Source organism: Cnephaeus nilssonii (genome assembly GCF_951640355.1).
Source record: "Cnephaeus nilssonii genome assembly, chromosome: 21".
Lineage (NCBI taxonomy): Eukaryota > Metazoa > Chordata > Mammalia > Chiroptera > Vespertilionidae > Cnephaeus > Cnephaeus nilssonii.
The window spans coordinates 9311199-9332199 of NC_137092.1; the positions used below are offsets into that span (position 1 = coordinate 9311199).

General features: G+C 56.7%; 1 protein-coding gene across 3 annotated transcripts in view; it reads left to right on the forward strand.

The window, feature by feature from the left end:
* Positions 1 to 18981, forward strand: part of VANGL1 (VANGL planar cell polarity protein 1) — a 44035-nt gene extending 25054 nt beyond the window's left edge. For all 3 annotated transcript variants that reach the window (XM_079760792.1, XM_079760794.1, XM_079760793.1), the window contains exons 5-8: positions 10300 to 10433; positions 12082 to 12214; positions 12988 to 13222; positions 16395 to 18981. In XM_079760792.1, coding sequence (XP_079616918.1) covers positions 10300 to 10433; positions 12082 to 12214; positions 12988 to 13222; positions 16395 to 16655 — 763 coding nt within the window. In that variant the 3' untranslated portion in view covers positions 16656 to 18981. The remainder of the gene's footprint in view (positions 1 to 10299; positions 10434 to 12081; positions 12215 to 12987; positions 13223 to 16394) is intronic.
* The last annotated feature ends 2020 nt before the right edge of the window (positions 18982 to 21001 follow it).

The following is a 21001-nucleotide window of genomic DNA, read 5'->3' on the forward strand; positions in this document are numbered from 1 at the left end:
GGGGAGCCGGCTGCCTCAGGATGGGATAGGCTTGGAGGCCGCTGAGGGGTGGGAGGGTCCTGGGCTGGTCCCAGTAGAGATGAGTGACTTGGGGACTTTGTAAATACAAGTGGCTGAGACGCTGGTAGGGAGGCCCCCTGGGGTTTTGTGTTTTGGCCTCAGCCCTGCCTCTGTGGTGTGAATCCCACCTGGGGAGGGAGAAAGGGAAGGAAGGCTTCTCCTCTTAGGAAGTTGGGTGGTGGGGTACCTCCTCTCCAAGGCCCTCCATCACTCCTCCTAAGACGGGGAGGGGACCAGCAGAACAGCCCGGGCAGTGTGCCTGTGAGCGTTCGGGAAATCGGCAGTACTGGTACCGCGCCCAGAGCTCTATGGGCCGGGGTAGACCCGGGTGGGAGGGGCTGGACTGATTGTGCCTTGGGGCCTGCAGGCTGGCCGCCAACCTCTCCCGGTGTCCTCGCCATGACCAGCAACCTTCCCTCTGCACTGCTGACCCTGAAGCATTAACCCAGGCAGATGCGGGAGCTCAGGTTCCCAGCAGCTCTGGCAGGCCAGGGCCAGGTGGTCCCAGGATCTCCTTGCGGCTCCTCCCCAGGACCCTTCGTTTTCCCTCTCGCTCCCTCCCGTGGAGACCCTGGTTATGGGGCGGGAAGAGGGCTGGAGGAGGGGAGACCCTTTATCACAAGTAGAGCGCTCGGGCGGAGCCTGAAGCCCTGTGGCCAGGCAGCCCTGTGGGCATGGTGCGGGTCGCCTGCCGATCCTCAGGCTAAATCTGGCCCAACCCAGCGGTGGCTGGAAGAGTCACTGTGCCAGAAATAAAACTTCTAAGCCCTTTGTGAAGCATAGAAACCGGGGAGGGGGTCAGAACAGACAGGAGGGAGTCCTGGGGTCCGAGCAGCCGGTCCTCCGCCCCCGCGGGCATCACAGGCCTGCACGCGCCTTTGTGCCCGTCTCCCACAGCAGCAGCGACCCGTGGGCCGGGGTGCAGGCGCGGGTCGGGTCTTTTTTTGTTTTGTTTCCAAAGAGGATTTTATTGAATGGCCTGCGCTATTTTGGAGAGCTGTCTGAGGAGCGCCGATTCTTCAGTTTCTTAGAGAAAATCTGCTTCTTGTTAGCTCTCATAAAAGGTCCTTGCCGGGGCCCTGCTGGTCGGCAGGAACGGAGTCCTGGCTTATTTGAAGTGTTCAGAAATGGAAAAGGGTATTGCACAGAGGGAGATACTGTAAGGAGAGGGACTTCCTGACCTCTGCCCCGCGCCTCAGGGATGTTCCAGCTCATTGACTCCTCCTGCCCGCCAGGGGTGGGGCCGGTGGGGGTGCGGCAGGCCTGGGCCGGGGGATGGGAACCCTGTGCAGGGGAGGGTCCCCGAGCCGAAGGCTAAGGGGCCTGTGCGACACGCCCTGCCCCTTGCTCCCCACAGCACCCCGGCGTCTCAGCGTGTTTGACTTGTAAGTGTGCACGCACGCCACTTGTCACTTTTCTTGGTTCCCTTTTCACAGTGAGCTGCTAACTTTTCTAAGACTTCACCAAAGACGATCTGACTCTTTTGGGGAGAAATCTAGAAGAAAAGAGACTAAAAATGGCATTTCATTATCATGATGGATAATTTCTCCGTTTTGAAATCTTTAAAGGTTAATGCTGTGACTATCAGAGCGTAGAAGCTAGTGTAACAGACTGAACCCGAGATGTAGGACAACCCTAACCATTACCCAGTCCTTACCACCTGCCGGGCACCTTCTAAACTCTTAACGTGAACTCACTGAATCCTAAGAGTCCTGTGAGGCCCCCACGGTTAGCCTCATTCTCATCTGAGGACACTGAGGCCCCGGAGAGCTGAGTAGGTTGTCTGTGGCCATACAACTCGTGATTGTCGAAGCCAGGATTGGAACCCAGGCTGCTTGGTTCCAGAATAATCCTAACTGTTTCACCACAGTGCCCCTGAATGGATATGTACGTGTTCCCGTCACTGCTTTCAGAGTGCACGGAGGGCCCTGGCCGGGGGCTCCGTTGGTTAGAGTGTGGTCCTAATAGGCCAAGATTTGGCGTTTGATCCCCGGTCAGGCACATTCAAGAATCAACCAATGAATGCATACGTAAGTGGGACACCAGATCGATGTTTCTCTCTCCACCCACCCCCCTCTCTCTCAAATCAGTTTTTAAAAAGTGCATGGAGGAACTCATAAGCATTTTTTTGAGAGCTTCCCAACCGCCAGGCTGGATGCCGCTTTTTACACGTTATTCTCTTTCATTTAACTCGTCGCTGTGGGGCTGGGGCGGAGAGAACGGGCATTGTCAGCCGGCTGCCTCGCGCTCTGCGTCGTTATTAGCCCACAGGTTCTGTTATCCAGTCGGTGAGCGAACAGGCCCGGGCCCGACAACCACTGCAGTAAGGTTGAGCATTTGTCTGGTCCAAGCTTCTTAGCTTTCTATATGTCCCTTGTCCCAAAGAAGACTTCTTTTTACCTATTGCTGTGGAAAACCACCCACCCAGAACCTAGTCGTGGAGAGCAGCACTCCATGATTTTATTGTGATTTCTCCCCGTTCAGTTGGCCTGACCAGAGGTCCCTGTGTGCGTGCCGGCCTGGGGTGGCGGCCGGGGCTGGGCTTCTCTCCCTTCCCAGAGGGCCCCCCTGTGGGGAGCAGTTCCTGTGAGGGCCGCTGGACTGCTCAGGGCTCCCAAGGACACAAAGCAGGCGCTTCCTGGCCTTTTAGGGCTCAGCCCTGGAACTGGCCCAGCTCGACTTGCCCTGAATTCTCTTGTCAAAGCAAGTCCGAGCCCCAGCCTCGATTTAAGGAGAGGACTGTGCAAGGTGGGGAGTCCTGGGAGGGCTGGTTCCTTGGGGTCCACGATGTAGCAGACCCCCAGAGCCACCTCAGGCCCTCATTCTCAGAGTTTGTGTGCTCTTTTTTTAAATATGTTTTTATTTATTTCAGTGAGAGGAAGGGAGAGGGGGAGAGAGAGAGAAACATCAATGATGAGAGAGAATCATCAGTCGGCTGCCTCCTGCATGCCCCACACTGGGGATCGAGCCCGAGACCCTGGCGTGTGTGCTGACCGAGAATTGAACCGTGACCTCCTGGTTCATGGGTTGACGCTTAACCACTGAGCCACACTGTCCGGGCGTGTCTGTGTGTTCTTACTTTGCGTATAGTGCCATCAGATTTACTTATTGACTTCTATGCCTCAAAAAGTCCAGAAGTAGCATCTTCCAAGTGGGGGGAAGAGCTCTGTCAGGAGGTACATGAACATCAATGAAAAGTGACGGCTGACCGGCCTCAGCAACGAGAGACTGGAACCACAGAAGCAGGGGGAGCCCTCGTCCCCACCCTCTGGGCAGCCTGTCCGTTCACAGGGGCCCGTTCTGTCGGACACGCATGTGGCTGAAGCTCGTTGCATTGGATGTCTGCCAGCGCGTGTTCACTGGCTTTCTGAGCACGCTCCGTTCCTTGAGACAAGAGTGTCTTACCCATTGGCATTGACCCTGGACCTTTTTCTCAAGGGTCTGATTCCTGATCACAGACCTACCTGTGCTGTAGGCGAAGGGATTCTTGGCTTGCTTTTCAAGCCGTAGGCGTGCATGATCGTGCGTGACCATAGCTCGGTTGTGTTGGAAAGAAACTGGTATGGACTGAAGGTGTCTCCCCCACCCCCCAAAGTCCACAGGTGGAAATCCAGAGGAGGAAGCCGTTACTGGATCATGAACGGGCCGTGCTTGTTGGGAAGTGGCAGAGAACGTGGCTGCTCTGTGCTCCTGCCCAGTGTTCTGTGGCAGGTAGAACTGAGGGATAAATTGGGTACTTAGCTGAGGAGGTTTCCAAGCAAAAGATTGGCCATGCAGCTCGGGTTCTTCTTACTCCTTCTAGTAAAACTAGAGGAGATTTTAAAAACCGCAGTTTACACAGCAGAGGTGAGTGTGAAGCGTGGTGTATAGCACGGCGCTTGGACAATCATATAGTACTTTACAAAGTGTGCCCCCTGATATTCCCATATCCACCTGGCACCGTCCATAATTATTATAATACTAGTAGCCCTGCGCACGAATCCGTGCACCAGTAGGTCACTGCCTCCCTCCTGTAGCCACCCACCCCCCGCCCGCCTCCCTCCCTCTTCCCCCCTCCCTCCCTCTTCCCCCCTCATAGCTTGCTGCCCTGCCCCCTCCTGTAGGTCTCTACCACCCGCTTGTATTTCGCTGCCCCACCCTCCTGCAGATCCGTGATCTGGTCGTTATGTGGTTGGTGGTTATGTTGGATAATTAGCATATTCCTCTCTTATTATTATAATATTAGTGACCATCTTCCCTGTGCTGTACTTTACATCCCATGACTATTCTGTGACTACCAATCTGTACTTCTCGATCCCCTCACCTTTTTCACCCAGTCCCCCTCCCCCGCTCCCCTCTGGCAACTGTCATTCTGTTGTCTGTATCTGTGAGTGTGTTCTGTTTTGTTGGTTCGTTTATACTATTCTTTAGATTCCACATACAAGTGAAATCATACGGTATTTGTCTCAGCCTATCCAGATTGAAAATAATAATAACGATGACGATGATGATGATGATGAAGAAGGGTGTCCTGACGGGAGCACCGAGGGTGTGGCTGGCCGACCGTTGATAAGGAGATTATATGGGTGTGAACCAGGGATTGAATCACCCTTCAGCAGAAGCCAGCAATAAAGATGAGCTTATCCCAGTAGAAGCTCGGTCAGCTGGGACCAAGGATGCAGGAAGGGGATTCTAACAGGCATTATCAGGGGAAAATGGAACTTCCCCCTGTGGGCCTGAGGGCAGAGCATTGAACCAAAAAGGATTATTCTCAAGACTTAATATCGATATAATATCTATATAAGAGTTAATATCTAATAGCTGCTAGGCTTTGAACTTGCTCAGGACCCACCGCCCCCTTCTCCTGTCCACCTCCTCCCTTTGGGATGGGAGTGTCCGTCCTGTGCCTGATCCGCCTGGGTATTCTGGAAACATACAACTTGCCTGGTTTCCCAGGTTCGCAGTTGGAGAGGAATTTCGGCTCCTATGAACTGTGATTCTGGGTCAAATAACATCCGGGACGGGGATCACTGAGCTGTGCCCCCTCACCCCCACCCATGTTCAAAACCAGTATCCATGGCCTAGGAGGACCCAGCACCATGGGAGGTGAAGTTGGGGAGCGTTTTTACACAGCCATGTTATTTACAACCATGGATTCATAGACAGTTTCCTTTTCAGAAATGTGCATGCCAGTCCACACCCCCAGTCCCTAAAAACGCAGAGGATAAACATGACTCAGCGCATGGAGGGAGCCCGAAGGCCTTTGCTCAGATTGCTTTGCCGTGGGAGGATTTCGAAGGCGGGCGGGCAGAGCCGCCGCGTGTGCACTGGCTAATGGAAGGCGCTGGGCACTGCGGCCTGTTTGCACAGCTGCCTGCTGGCAGCGGCCGCAGCCGGGGCGGCTTCCCTCGCACCGCGTCTGCCCCCAAGCTTCACCGTGCGGCCCAGGGGAGTCACCCCGCAGAGCGAGGCCACGGAGGGGAAGGGGCGGCTGGGGTGGGAGGCCTTCCTGCAGGGCCACAGGCAGGGCGGGGCAGTGGATCCCACGCCCCAAGTGGCGTGCTGTTCATTTTCTGGAGGACGCATGCTGCGGGCAGGGCCTGGCGTTCTGCACACCCGCCCCCGGCTTGATGGGTGTGACGTGGTGCGTGCGAGATGCTGACACTCCAGAGGGCACAGGCACAGGGGCCTGCTCTCCCTCCCTCCAAACTTCTCGCTGTGCGCCCCTCTCGTTCTTCCCAGGCCCGGAGGTTCGGGTGTGAGCAGGCCCCTGGAGCATCCTGGGAGGGGCTGGCGGGGCCTAGTTCCCATCTCAGTCCCCTCCCCAGAGAGCCCTGAGCAGGTGGTGGCCTTTGATGTTTATCTGGTTGGTTCGGCACCGGAATGCAAAGTGTTGCGAAGGCTGGATTTCCATCTCAGGGCAGGTGCAGGCCTGGTCCGGCTGTGCAAGGAGGGGGCCGTGTGGTGCAGTCTGTGCCCCGGCCTGGAAGTGGGGCTGCAATCGCCAGACCGGCTCAGGGTGTCCCCCAGTTTTGAGAGGTCTGCCCGCATCTCTCTGCCGTGGGAAAGGCAGTCAGACGGCCAGCCAGGCATGACGGATCGACTCCCAAGGAGGCTGTGTCATCAGTGCTGTCACCACACTCCGAACCGCCCACGGCAAGAGGACATGGATGCAGAGCCAGGTGGTTGCACGTGGCTGTGGACGCAGAGATCTCTGGGCGCGCCCAGTGTGGGTTTGCTTGTATGCTTAGAGGGCATTTTCCAGGGTTACACTTTATCACCAGACACTTAGACAGGGGCCAGTACTGGGCACGGAGGGTGCCCGGGTGCTTCCCAGACTGCACTGATGAGCAGGCCCTGTTGCTTCCGCCTCCTCCGCGCTGTCAGTGTAGATGCTCCTGGCTTCAGTGGGGACACCGGCGGGGCTTGCCCACAGAGCCCACATTCAAAGCCCAGGCCTAGGACACTGTCCAGCTTGTGAGTGTTGATGCAAAGAACTTGGTCCCTGTAGCTGAGGAGCCCGCAGGCCCGGGGTCGCCAGGAACCCGTGCGGCCAGCAGGAGGCCGAGGGCCCGGACAGCAGGACAGGACCACCGATCTGGGACCCTCAGGACGATCGGCCTCACGCCTCAAGGTCTCAAGCAGATGTGTGTGCACCTCCTGCTTTCTCGAGACAAAAGTCCCGGAAAAACCCGGCCCTTCCTCCAGCTCGTCCTGCAGTCTAATCAGATCTGCCGATAAACACAGGCCGATTCCAGCTTTTCTCCTCCCCGCTCTCCGGTTCCAAGGTGGTCATTACCGGTTATCTGTGTGGGATTGCGTTCCCACCTCCCCACCTGCAGCTGGAGGCAAACGTCTTAATTAAAAGGCAGGAGGACCAGGAGATACCGGTGCCCGGTTCCCAGCGGGGGCGCGGCATTCAGGGGCTGATGATGTTAGCGTCTTGGGGTTCACAGGAGCCTTGCTGCACAGCGTCCTGGTTCCATGGCGGAGGCGGGCCTCACCCCCAGGTGGAGTCTCGGTGACTCTTCTGGCGGGAAGCCCATCAGATAAAACCCAGGGCCCCGTCCAGCTCCCTCGGGTGGGAGTTTTCACAGAGAGCTGAGTCAGCCTTCCCCTGGGGTCCTGCAGGGTAGAGTTTTCCCAAAGACCCTGGGTTCAGGCCTAACAAGCAGCCTGGGGCCTTGGCTGGTCGCTCAGTGGGTAGAGCGTCAGCCCGCAGACCGAAGGGCCTCGGGTTCCATTCCCGGTCAAGGGCACATGCCTCGGTTGCAGGTTTGATCCCCAGCCCCAGGTTCAATCCCGGTCAGGGTGCATGTGGGAGGCAACCAGTCCATGTGTCTCTCTCACACAGATACTTCTCTCTCTCTCTCCCTACCCCCTTCCTCCTTCCCTTCCACTCTGTCTCAGATTCAATGGAAAAAATATCCTTGGGTGAGGATTAAAATAATAATAATAACAATAATAATGATGATAAAATGCAGCCACGGAGCAGACACACCTCACAGAATAGGAGACAGGGCGGCCCGGAGACCTGAGTGGCCTTATTGTTGGGGTCCTTTGGGTGTTCACAGCGGGCTCTCTCTCTCCTACCCACATGCTCCCTCTCGTCCCACCCCATCCTCCTCACCCCTCACCTTAGCCCGGCTTTGCCCTTTACCTGCCTTCCGCCTCTGAGATCATGTTCACATCCATGTGCCAGTCATTGGCACTTGGTGGGCGCTCATAATCCATACTTGCCTGTGAACGGAGGTAGGAGGCTGGTTACCAGGGTTTTCATGATGTCGGCGTCCGTAGAGGCTTGCGGGATGAGGACTTAGCCCGCGGGGAAGCCTTCGCAGAGTTGGCTCTGTGACAGGACACTCTTCAGTGCTTTCCTTGGCGGTCAGAACAGGGGTGGCCCCACACCCGGCCGGGACGGCCTTCTCCCCGCTCTGGAAGAAGTTAAAGACGATAACGTTTACGGGCCTGGGTGCAGATGCGCTCTGAAGCTTCATATTTCTGATTTTAATAGCATGTATTCATTTAATGGCAGAAGCCACAATCAAATCCAGGGAAGAGGGAATAAATAGGAAATAGATAAGGGTGTGTGTGTGTGTGTGTGTGTGTGTGTGCGTGTGCACATGCTTTTCCAGGCCTCGGCCTCACCTGCAGCATGAGAGTTACAATGGAGGATGCCAGCTTCCTTCAGGGACCGGATGGGCTGTCGCCGGGAAGAGGGGCTTGCTCCAGAAGGAAGCGGTGGGCAGGCCTTAGAGAAAGGTCACTTCAGTGCCCAGGGAGAGTCATTTTCCCTTCAGGCAGAGAGAGGCCGGTGCTGGGGGGGGGGGGGGGATGTGGGGGGGGTGTAAAGGGAATTGGTGCGTGGGTTGGGCGTTTGGACCAGGTGGCCTGGGATTTCTTCGATTCTGTGTCTCTGCTTGGGTGAACAGGGAGATTCCACTGTGTGTGGAATACAATGTTGTGATTCCGTGGGAGTGGAGTGTGGGTCATGCTCTTATGCCCTGAGGCGGCATGACCATTCTAGCCACCAGCCAGCCCCATCCATCCCTTGTGCAAAGCCTGCATCCTCAGTTACGTGATGTAGATTTGTACAGTCCTTTCTAGAGGACAGACGCTTTCACTGGCATCTTCCCATGTGCTCTTCACACGGCCACACGGAATAGTGGGTATTGTCTCCGCATCCCGGGCCCGGAGAGGGGAAGTGGCTGAAGCAGGGTCAGAGCTGCGGGATCTGACCGGGAAGGCGCCCTTGGTGCTGCTTCTCCTTTGGCCCACGGATGCCTCCCTTTATGGAGCCAGGCTTGGGTTTCAGGAGGCTGAGCGTTGGCAGGAAATACTGCATGGAAAACAGAGTAGCATAGCTTTATGGTCTCAGTCCCTAAGGAAAACTGTGCGGAGGCCTGTCCTGGCCCACCTCCTGTGATGGTTCCTTCGTGGGGGGTCCTTGGCGGGGAGGGCGGGGCAGCCGCACACAAGGGACGGCTTGGCCTCCCCACATTCTTGGACGTGGAAGCTCACGCTGCTACCATTACCATTGCTGAGCCGTTTGCTTCGGGCCAAGTCCACAGCGGCTTCGGGGGCATTCGGGGTGTTTGCAGGTTAGGGACAGCACTGCCTTGGCGACAAGTGGGGATCCCTGAGCCTCTCAGAGAGCCATGGAATGCAGCATGGCACCCAGGAGCCAAAGGCAGCCGTCCTGGCACCCCGGCTGTCGTAAACAGTCCCCGGGAGCTCATCTACTCAGAGGGGACCTGGGAAGGAAAATCTAAACGGCGAGGTACAATAACTGGATTTAGCCAAGCGGTGGTCGGTGCCGGGACGTGCACTGCCCCTCAGAGGCCACACGTCCCGGGAAGGAGCAGGAGTTGGAGGTTTGCGGACGCAGGCGGGAGCCCCAGCCCTTCCGTTCGGGAAACGCATGCTGTTGAGCAGGTCACAGGTTTTTGAATTTCAGTTTTCTTCCCTTGAGTGACTGCAGGGGTCAAAGGGGGTGAGGTATGTCCACCCACCCTGCATCTAAGAAAAACCCGCCCTGCATCTGGGACCGCGCGGTGTTCTTTGCTGCCAGTACTGAGTGTGGGCGCCCTCCCTCTCTGCCACGTAGTTACCTCTTGGCAGTTCCTCTCCTCTGCTCCTGCGCTGTCCGCCCAGGGCCAAGCAGGTGATCGGTTACAGGTCTCGGGACACGGGGGCGATCTAGCCGGCCCGGGGTAGATGGGGGGGTGGAAGGGAGAGGAGGAATCCGTGTTAACTCAAGTCTGCAGCAGCTTCTCCCGCGTGCGCTCTGCCCCGTGTGGGTGTCGCTCTGATCTGTGGACTAGGAGAGCCCAGCGATCCTCACACAGGGCATGAGGCCCGGGGACACTGCCCTCGGACCCGGGAACCTGAAGCCATGCCCTGCGCTTCCTCCCTTAGCTCTGCGGCCAGCGGTAAGTGTCTAGACCATGTTGAGGTCCTCAGTTTCCTCTTTCATAAACTGGGGAAAATGGGAAAGCTCCGTGTGGCCGAAACAAATCTCAGTTACAATTACTCCTTTCTCGGCTATCGGCTGGCTGGGTTACGGCTAATGTCACAGCCCGGGCGGGGCGCACGACCATAGGACTTGGCTTCCTCTCGAGTCCCGGAGACAGAGGTGTGGAACCGGAGCTTCTGTGTGGTTCCCCCGGGCGCTGTGGTTTGCCTGCTTCAGAAGAGGACCTGCTCATTCCACGAAGATGCTTTGCATTAATCTTGCCCCCCTCCCCTTTTTTTTTGCAGTATCCAGCGAGCAGCACTGGTGGTCCTGGAAAATTACTATAAAGATTTCACCATCTATAACCCCAACCTCCTAACAGCCTCCAAATTCCGAGCAGCCAAGCACATGGCGGGGCTGAAAGTCTACAACGTGGATGGTGCGTGCCTGGAACGGTGGCTCTGGGGGTGTCGGGGGGGCAGTAGGGGCAAGTTCATGGCCCATCCGGTCCTACCTCCTCTCTGTGTTTGCCTTTGTGGTCCATTCTCATTTCAGAACAGCTTTCTCTCTCCTCTCTCTCTCCTCTCTCTCTCTCTCTCCCAAACATATTTTCAGAGGACTGTTGGTTTATGGCAGGCGTCCTCAAACTGCGGCCCGCGGGCCACATGCAGGTGTTTTTGCCGTTTTGTTTTTTTACTTCAAAATAAGGTATGTGCAGTGTGCATAGGAATTTGTTCATAGTTTTTTTTTAACTATAGTCCGGCCCTCCAACGGTCTGAGGGACAGTGAACTGGCCCCTGTTTAAAAAGTTTGAGGACCCCTGGTTTATGGTCTACATCTGTGGGAAGTTCATTCATTTGGGGATTTTTATGATTGAAAACAATGGTGATGTGTGTGTTTCCTGTCTCCTGCTGGGAACATCTTCCATTAAATAAAGCTATTGGGAAAGGGCTGCTTTTCAAAATGTGGATAAAGTACCCAAAGCAGACTCGGCCACCCAAACCCGTGAAGACGGTATAACTCACGGTCAGTAGTTCAGGCGTCTGGCGAGACACACAGGGGCGTTCCTCAGCCCTGGCCAGAAGCTGGAGCTGAGTGGGTGGCGGGAGGCCAGAGGCCAGGCCGGGACGCCAGAGCTCCTTCGGGCTATCAGCTGCTTCAGTGCAGGAAACAGGACCCGGGGTCACGTCTTGCTGGGCCGCCCGGGTCAGGGCGAGAGCTTTGCAAACCCTCCAAGAGGATCATGTTGTTAGCAAGTCCAGTGATTGACAGATGGTGTCAGCTTCGGTGGTGATGTAACATCCTCCGCCTTCTTAAGTTGTGCTTCGTTATTGTGTTTGGCTGATGAGAGGTGCCCGCTCTCATGAATCGCGAGGGATTGGTCCCTGTCGCCTGTGACCTGAAACCAGCGAGAATTCCCACTAGCAAAACCGAGTCATTGACCACGCAGGTGAAACACGAGAGAGCGTGAGGTCTGCCTCGTCTTTCTGGCAAGTCGAGGTGGCCGGTGATCAGAGGAGCGAGGCCAGGACTTCTGAGTCCGGAGGGACGCGCGGGCCGTTTCGAAAGTCCTCAAGCATCACGGCTTCTCCGTGAAAGCTGTGCTGCCGTGAGAGTCCGGCGGGGCGTGTTCCTGTGTGTGGTCGGTGGCCCTTGTCCCTGGACTTCACTTTCTCTCTGTCCTGTCCTCCCATCCCTCTCATCCCTCGTTGTCCTGTTGCTGAACTGTGACGTCACGGCCGCCCTCGCGGCCAAGCCGGGCCGTTCTGTACCAGATGGTAAGTAACATCTTCACACTCGGTGTTATTGTTGGCCATCGTCTTAATCGCCGCGCATTCTTCATCTCCTTCCTTTTCCCTTTGCACCGAGCAGATTGGGCCTCGGGGAGGTTTCCTTCCCCTCGTGAGCATGGTGAAGAGGAGCGGGGGGACCGTTCCCCCTCGTGGGGAGTCACTTTGGGGAATCTGTGTCCGTGCTTCACAGGGGATGGGTGGGTGGTCCCGACAAACGGTGGTACCAGTGCTCTGCTCCGTTTCGCAGTCCCGTGGCATTAAAACTGCGTTTCCTCCTCCATCTTTTCCCCAAAGGCCCCAGTAACAACGCCACTGGCCAGTCCCGGGCCATGATCGCCGCCGCCGCCCGGCGCAGGGACTCGAGCCACAACGAGCTGTATTACGAGGAGGCGGAACACGAGCGGCGGGTGAAGAAGCGGAGAGCGAGGTATGGTGTCCCCCTGAACGAGATTTCACTCCATGAACATGACCGGCGTGAGCCTCGGGAGTGATCACGCCGTGGTGTTTCTCAAACTTCTCGTGCATAAGCATCACCGGGGGCGGGGGGAGGCTCCTAGCACAGACCTCCGGGCCCCACCCACGTAGGTCATTACTATTCAGCAGCTCTGGGGGAGGGCATTTCTTACCAGTTCCCAGCCGATGCTGAGCTGCTGGCCCACGGCCCACACTCCGAGTGGCCCCATCCTGTACCTCAGGCCCTGGTTCTCTAGACCTGATCCTATGAACTGAGAGGGACAGAGGTGGTCCCACCGTGTGTGCTGGGCCTCTTCCTTCCTTCCCTGGGACTGCTACGTGGCAGTGGGATCAACGGGGATCAGCCCGGCTCTCTGTAAGCGGCTTCGCTCCACCAGCCCCGCTCAGAGGCGGAGGGGCCTTAGCATGCGTTTCCCTCCGCGGTCCGGATAGAGCGAGTCTCCCGAGCGAGGCAGTGGTGGGATTGAGAACAGAGGTCACCTCCAGGTCCCAGGCTCCTTCCTCCTCACCCACCACAGCCCCAGTTCCTCTCTCTCTCCCTCCCTCCCTCTCTCCCTCCCTTCCACCTTACATTCCTCCCTTCCTCCCTCCCTACCTACTGTAGAGTGACAGCTAAGGGCCTGGGGGGAGCCGGGGGGAGCTGGGCGCGGCAGGTGGGCAGGAATCCTCCCAGGTCCCGAGGACTGCCCTCCAGCGCCCCCTGATGCCGGGTTCCGTTGTCCCCAGGCTGGTGGTGGCGGTGGAGGAGGCCTTCATCCACATCCAGCGGCTCCAGGCCGAGGAGCAGCAGAAGGCCCCGGGGGAGGTGATGGACCCCAGGGAGGCCGCCCAGGCCATCTTCCCGTCCATGGCCCGGGCCCTGCAGAAGTACCTGCGCACCACGCGGCAGCAGCACTACCACAGCATGGAGAGCATCCTGCAGCACCTGGCCTTCTGCATCACCCACAGCATGACCCCAAAGGTGCGCCTCGCCCAGCCCCCGGGCCCCGCCCGCGGGTGTGACCAGGAGGGACCAAATCAAAGGCTCCTTCGAAGCGCCAGCTGATGAGGATGCGGGGTGCCACCTGCTCTCTGGTCTGTGGGTGCCGCTGGTTTCTGGATGTGCCTCTGAAGGCCTCTAGGGTCGGGCAGAGGAAAGACTTACCCGCAGAGACAGCACAGGTAGTAGTGAGGGGTCCTCAGTGGGTTCTGGAGCCAAGAACCCATTCTCACCGGCTCCCCCACCAACGGCTGCAACACCTGTAGCCAACCGCTTCATGGCTCTGTGCCTCAGTTTCCTATTCTGCAAACTGGAGATAATACCGATATCCCCTTCGTTGGGTGGTTGTGAGAAAGAAAGGAGTTCATTCGTGTGGCGAGCTCAGAACAGTGCCTGTTGTATGGTGAGAACTCAGTGAATGGCTGTTACTGTTAGAGGCAGAAACGATGCCAGCCCTTCGTTCGGCGTTTTGGATGGGATGTTGTGGAGTTTGTTTTACTGAATGGTCTTTGAGATCATGATGTGAGCACACTTTGAGGAAACCGTCGTGTAGCTCACAGAGGGAGGTGGCCAGGGAGAGAACATGGAGTAAGGGTTTGGCAAACGACCTCTCTCTCCCGACAGAAATGGCTCAAGTCCCGGTCCCACCACTCACTGGTTGGTGACTTCGCCTATGTTACTCTACACTTGTTTCCTCTGTTATAAACTGGGGGTGGTAACAGTATCCACCTGATAGGGTTGTTGTGTGAGAATTATAGTAAATATGGCAGCATGACACGGAGTACGTGATCCTGGCATAGGGCACACGTGGGACGCCTGGGAGCTGTTGGTGTCGGCGTGAGGACCTGTGTTCCCACATTGTCCTGTACATACATGAACGACTGCTGCTTACGTTCTCACTAACCAGGGACAGCCCTCGGGAGAGCAGAAACGTTCAGGGAAAGGACCATAAGGTTTGCAGATTCTTTGATTCGCCTAGAAAAAGTAGTCAGCACAATCACACATATCCTGCAGGTGATTTTGGCCAAGTAATCTGTACTAACTCCAAACAAAATAACTTAAACGTAGAACAGCACTTACGGATTGTGGCACCTCCGACCCCTGTTGGACGTGGGAGACTCTTTGTTAGAATATTAGGTTCCAGACGGGGGATGCAAAGCAGTGTGGACGGCGTGTCTGCGCGTGCACCGTGAGGCTGGGCCCAGGGAAGCAGGCCTTTCCCTTCCTGCAGGATTTTGTAGTTTCCCGCTGGCCTTCTTTTTCATTTCAAAAATGTCCACTTTTCTGAATTAATAATAATAGTCTTTGTATAAAAGTCCAAACATTAAAGAATAGAATAATGTGCAGAGTGAGGTTTCATTCCCCTAGTGCAGTGGTCTGCAAACTGCAGCTCGCGAGCCACATGCGGCTCTTTGGCCCCTTGAGGTTTTAGCAAAGGCCAGCTTAGGAGTACCCTAATTAAGTTAATAACAATTTACCTACCTATATAGATAGTTTAAGTTTGAAAAATTGGGCTCTCAAAAGAAATTTCAATCGTTGTACTGTTGATATCTGGCTCTGTTGACTAATGAGTTTGCCGACCACCGGCTTAACTGATTGCCTGTTGGGACACTCTCGGATGGAGCTCTTTGTGAGTCTAAGCCGGGGCTCGGCCCTTTCTGTTCCTCGGTATGATCAGAACGCGGCCACGCCCCCTTAGTACATATCTCCCGTGGCTGCTTTCTCTCCACGAGGCTGAGCTGAGTGGCCGTGACAGAGTGGGGCTTGCAAAGCCGAGCATATTTACATTCCGAGAAGTTCGCCAGCCCCTGATCGTACAGTGGTGACGTGGCTGTCTGCTTTGCGTGTGTTCCTGTGCATGCGTGCTGGTGTTCCTGAAGGACGCGTTTCTCGCAGAGGAGCCGCTGGGTCCCGGGGGTGAGGCAGTGTTACACTCGCCTCTGGGACCCTCGGATCGGAGGGCACTGCTGCTTCCCCCGCACACTCGGCGGCGTCGGGGTCACCGCTCTTGTTACTCACTGCCCACCTAAGAGAGGGGAAAATATTTCCTACTATTTGAATTCATATTTTTAAAAATTCTTAATGTGACAGGACATCTTTCATAGGTGGATGTTCTGTTTTTTCTCCTCTAAGTTATCTTACCAACTTCATTTCTCTGATTGTTGAATTGCTTCTTTTCCGTGTGGTTCATAAGAGTTCTTGTCATATTAGAAGTGTGTTTGTACCAGAGGCTCAGCTCTGCTTAGAACATGTGCTCACAGAGCGGAGATGGGGACCTGAGGCAGCAGCGAGGGGTGGTGCTGGGGACCCCTTACCGCGTCCTTGCCGGTGTGCAGACCAGAGCGATACCAGAGCCCAGCATTCTCCATCTGTCTCGCCGGCTCATCCTTCCTCGCAGCCGAGCCAGGGTGTTGATGGATGTGATACGCGTGCTGTTGACCTTCGGGTGTGTGCTGGGTGCAATGGAAAGCCACATTTAGAAGCCAGTGCCTGCCCCCCAGGAGAGGGAAGTCCCATGTGGGGCCCAGACCCCAGGTCAGCAATTAATTGTCCTAAAGGGAAGCCACACGGGCATCCAGCAGTGATCCCCGGCCTTCAGGGCGTGCGCATCTGTCCTTGAGGTCCAGGTGTGCTTGGAGAAGACTTCAAGGGCCAGGTGGGATTTAAAGACGACATTCAGCAGATGGAGTGATACCGTGAAGGTGGGGGGACCCCAGAGAATCCAAGGAGCTGGCACCAAGAGGTGTGAGGGGAGGTGAGGCCTGGCCAGCCCTCAGACTTGCCATGCACAGTCTCCCCCTTCCCCCTCTCCCCCCCCCCCCCCCCCCGATCCAACATAAAGTAACCGTCGCTGGCGTGGATCAGCATTGATTGGCGATTGATGGTGGTCACCTCCTGCCATGAGGGGTTAGTTGCCCACTTTATCCTCACGGCAGGCCTGTGAGTTAGATGCTGTCATCCCCACCTTGAGGTTAGGTGGCTGCCCCAGGCCACAGCCAGCCGGTGGGAGAGCACGCGTCTGCGCGCGGGTCTATCCCTGCAGGTGTGCAGCTCGTGTTCTGGAGTGTTCTCTGTGCCCGGACGGCGGTGCCCCGGCCAGGGCTACCCTCGGACCAGGGTGGCTCTCCCTAACGGCCTTCCTCCTCTGTTCCAGGCCTTTCTAGAGCGGTACCTCAGCGCGGGCCCCACGCTGCAGTACGACAAGGAGCGCTGGCTGTCCACGCAGTGGAGACTGGTCAGTGACGAGGCCGTGACGAACGGGCTGCGGGATGGACTCGTCTTCGTCCTGAAGTGCTTGGACTTCGGCCTTGTGGTCACCGTGAAGAAGATCCCCTTCCTCGTGCTCTCGGAGGAGTTCGTGGACCCCAAATCGCACAAATTTGTCCTCCGCTTGCAGTCGGAGACGTCGGTGTAGACGTTCTACGTGTGTGGCTTTATTCAAAGAAGAGAATGTGGAGGGCGATCTGTGTGCGCGGAGGGGGCCACCCTGTGTGTGTGACGTTCATTGCCGAGACCGGCCGGCGCTGGACCAGCAGCCTGACCTGCACTTTATCTGGAAGGAAGACGAGGTGTCGCCCTGGACATCAGTGCGGGGGACACCTGACTGGCGGATGGGACTTCCCAAAGGCCGTCCCCTGGCGTTCCTGTGGCAGCTGTAACCAAAGCGGAGCGGGCGGCTCTGGGAGCCTCGCCTTACAGCTTCGTCCCCGCCTTCTCCGGCGCCACACGCTCCCACAGCTCCCAGGGGACGCATCTTTACCCTGGTTCCGGAAGCCAGACGTGTGTGTGTGTGTGTGTGTGTGTAAAGGTCCAGTTCCACTCCCCCCAGAGCCAGGGGCTGTTCCTTGTTGCCTTAGGTTCCACAGAGAGAGATCCCAACAGGAAATGTGCACTAATGATGTGATTGGATCTTTCTTTTCCCAAAGAGAAAACCTGGCCGCTCTGTTTCTGATCCTGTTTCCCTACCGGCCACAGCAGGTAGCCTTTGCTCACTCTGTGATGGGCACCTGTCTTCACCCATCCCCCCTCCTGCTTGGCAGGCGTGCACACACACACACACACACACACACACACACACACACTCCCCACACCACCCACACCACCCCCGCCTGGCTGGCAGGCTCCGCCCGGGAAGCCCGTCCTTCAGAGCTGCCAGGGACCCGGCCCTGCCCGTGTGCCTCAGGTGCTCCCACGGGTTGTTTGCGTAGGGAAGCGTGGATTGCCCGCAGGGAGGGCAAGCCAGCTGGAATGTCCCTTAGGGCTGCAGCGGGAACCCCTCACCTGCTGCCACTCCCCCCCCTGCTCCCCACCCACGGGGAGGGCTGACACTGTGACGGACTGGCAGCTTCAGCGTGGAGCCTCTGACTTCCCGGGGAGTGCCTGCCGGGAGACCAGGCTGTGCCCCCACGGTGACAGCTGCTGCCGCCACCCAGCCCCCGATTTCTGACCACTGTCACTGTGCACCCCACTCCTGCCTCTGCCGCTCACTCCCGGGAAGGGCCGCTCGGCCCCTGGTGTTGACGAGGCTTGTAGAGTTTGGTCAAGAGAGAAGGAATGGTGCCCTGGCCAGTGTGGCTCAGTTGGTTGAGCATCGTCCCACGCACCAAGAGGTCTCTGGTTTCATTCCTGATCAGGGCACCAAAAGAGAGAGAGAGAGAGGAAAAAGAGAGAGAGAGAGAAAGGGCCGCAGAGTGTAGGGAAAGGGGAGTGAGGGGCCAGTCTTAGGGTCCGTGATCAGCTTCTTAAATGCAGCTGGTTCCAGGGGCTTTGCCAGGGCCTGGGCTGGGGGTGGGGAGCCTTCCCGGCAGAGGCCACTGCAGAGGGTTCGGGGGAGCCACACCGGGTTCTCCGTGCCTCCCTCAGCCTTCTGTATCCACAGCACACCTTTACCAACAGCTCCCTCTTGCTTTTCCCGGGTACTAGGGTCCCGTCCCCTCACTTCCGTGTGTTCCCACCCTCCCTTCCCCCCCCTCCCGGTTTATGCGTCCACGGGTGGCACAGGATTCGTGTGTCGTTCTTTAAATCAGAATCGGCTTCGGATATCTGTACCTGAAAACGGAAACGGTGTTCGTGAATGAACAGCCTTCAGGTCAAAAGGAAGACGTGGTGGGAAAGCAGGAAGGGAAGCCAGCGGGCCTGGCGTGGGGCCAGGTGCGCTGTGTCACCACACGGTTCTGCTGATGGAACACCGCCCCCCCCCCCGCCCCCCGCAACCATGGTGCTTCCGTGCCTCTTAGTGTTTGCCTGTAGGTCCCTCCACGCCGGACATTCCTTAGGATGATGTCTTTCTCAGGAATATGTTTCGGGAGATGGTGAATGTCTATGACTTTGCGTGAAGGTGATAACGTCCCAGACTCCATGCGTCCGAGGCTGCTGGGTCGGGAGCACAGCGGAGGACACGCCCTGGATGTCCTGCACGCGGTTCTCAGCGACGCTGCTCGCCAGCACCCCCAGGGCCCAGGCTCCCAGCCCTGTCGACGGGAGCCAGCCTGGAAAGGGTCACGTCGGATTGGCTGCTTCGGCGCCTGCACCCCCAGCAGGTGAAGAAAGGTTAATATATTTCCTCTCTCCCCGTTTCTCTCTCTCCCTCAGCCTTGTCAGACCTTCTGAAATTACTGTTTCTGTTTTAAGTTGAATACTGATTTTTTTTTACACTGACTTTGTACGAATCCTTTTTTGAAAGAATACCAAAATAAAATGCAGGGTCTCTGGACACAGACTTTGCACATTCAAACCCTTAATAGCGGGGACAGTGGCCGTGGCATTAACTCGCTGAAGGTTTCAGGGAGCCACATCCCCCCTGGAGCACAGTGCGTCTTTGTCAGTTCCTGGAACCAGTCGCTGTTCTTAAAAGGGGGGTGTCCTGTGCCCTGGGGCTGGTCGCCTATCGATACAGCCACCTTAGAGGAGACAGATTTCATTTGCCTTAACTGTTTATAGATTTTTCTATAACTTTCAACCGAGGTTATTAAAATGTGGACGTTAAATGCTAAAGAGCAGGAGGTAATGAGCGCATGCCCGAGATGGCCGTCTCCCTGGCGGGGTTTCAACCGGTAGACAACTTTTGTCCTTCAGTGTGTCCTTCCGAAGGTAATGGCCGTTTTTAATCGCCCGTGACCTGAATGTTGAAGTCTGCATGCTCGGAGGTGGAAGGGATGTTAAGGTGCGGTCGTTCATCCATCCTTGGCATTAGCGGTTAAGTTGAAACACGGAATGCTTCCACTCAGGTTCATCAAGCCCTAGAGAAAGTGCTTGGCCAGCTTTCTGCCCGGCGATTACCATCTCCCTTTCTCCCACTGTCCGCTTCCAATCTACGGACAGGACAGGTTCCATACAGCAGGTGGTAAGAGGCAGATGGCCCCTGTGGGTGTGCGCACACGTGTGTTGTGTGCGTGCCTGTGTGTGTGCCTGTGTGTGCATGCATGTGTGTGTTGTATGTGTGTGCCTGTGTGTGTGCATGCCTGTGTGTATGTGTGTGTCGTGTGTGGCTTGTTGCCCGAGCATGGGCCTCCTTTTCCATCGGGAGGACGTGGCTGTGCTGCCGAGTGTAGGAGAGGGATGAGGTGCTCATCGAGTACTCTGTCTTGCATCTCAGCTTCCCCTTTGAGTGCCCGTGTTTAGGTGTGGAGATAGCTCAGCAGGGAGTCATGTGCCTGTCGGCTTGGCAGAACGTGATCACCCTGCCCCTCCCCATGCCTGCCCCTGGGGGAGAGTGTCCCAGCCGCTCAGGGAGACCAGCCAATCAGGCCTTCGGTTCACTCTTCCCCCCGCCGGGCCCTGCTGTGTCAGGCTCCCTTAGCAGCGACGCGTGTCCTGTGCGGCTGGGTGTTTCCATGCACATGAGCCTTTCTCAGCGTGTGTGTGAGCAGGTAGATGGCATGTTTGCATATTAGGCACCTGCATATCTGTGTTGTCTGTGGCAGATGGGTGTGTCTCTTTGTTGGTAACTTGTTTGTGTGTTGACATGGATGAGCGTGTGAGGTGCATGTGTTTCTACACAGGCCGTGTGTTTGAGAGGTTTCCTAATTGCACCCGTCATTGGGAGGGTGCTCCACAGCCAGGGACCCCTCCCTCCCTCCTGTGCCCCTTTCCCTCAGTCACACCGGCTCCTCCCAGGTGAACGGTGTTGGCACCGAGCTGTCTCCTGCAGGGCCCGCCCACCTGCAGGCCAGTCCCTGGGACCTTGTTCAGGCCCGTCTGACCTGACGGCAGAAAGGAAGGTCAAGTTCTGTGGTAATTACCTTCCACCTCCACGACCCTGGACGCCTCACTGTATGTTTCTCAATACAGCCGGAAAACTGAGCGTCGTCCAAAACCTGAGCTGGAACCCTGAGGGCAGGCAGCACAGAATGTTGGCACAGTGTTTAAATAGCCCTGCCGCAGAGACCCTGCGATCGTAATGTGATGGGTATTTCTGGGTAAGCATTTATGCTTCCTGCGTCTTGTTACAAAAAATAAATCACTACTGTGAACGTGCCACCCTGTAACCTACGGTCATGTTCCATCCCATGTAAATGCGAGTTGTTCTTGAGCCCAGAGCACAGCCCTTGCCCGGGATTCAGTGCTAGTGAGTGAAGCTATTAGACCCACAGCGAGAACTGTACCCACTGAGCTTGAACCAAGAGGATGCTCGGAACCTTTAGACTTCAGACCAGGTCTTGGGCAGGACAGTACGGTCAAAGAAGGAAGAGAAGGTCCTGACATGTTTACCAGGCACGTATGTCAGGGACTGGTTATCCTCACAGCCTCTGAAGGTGGGGT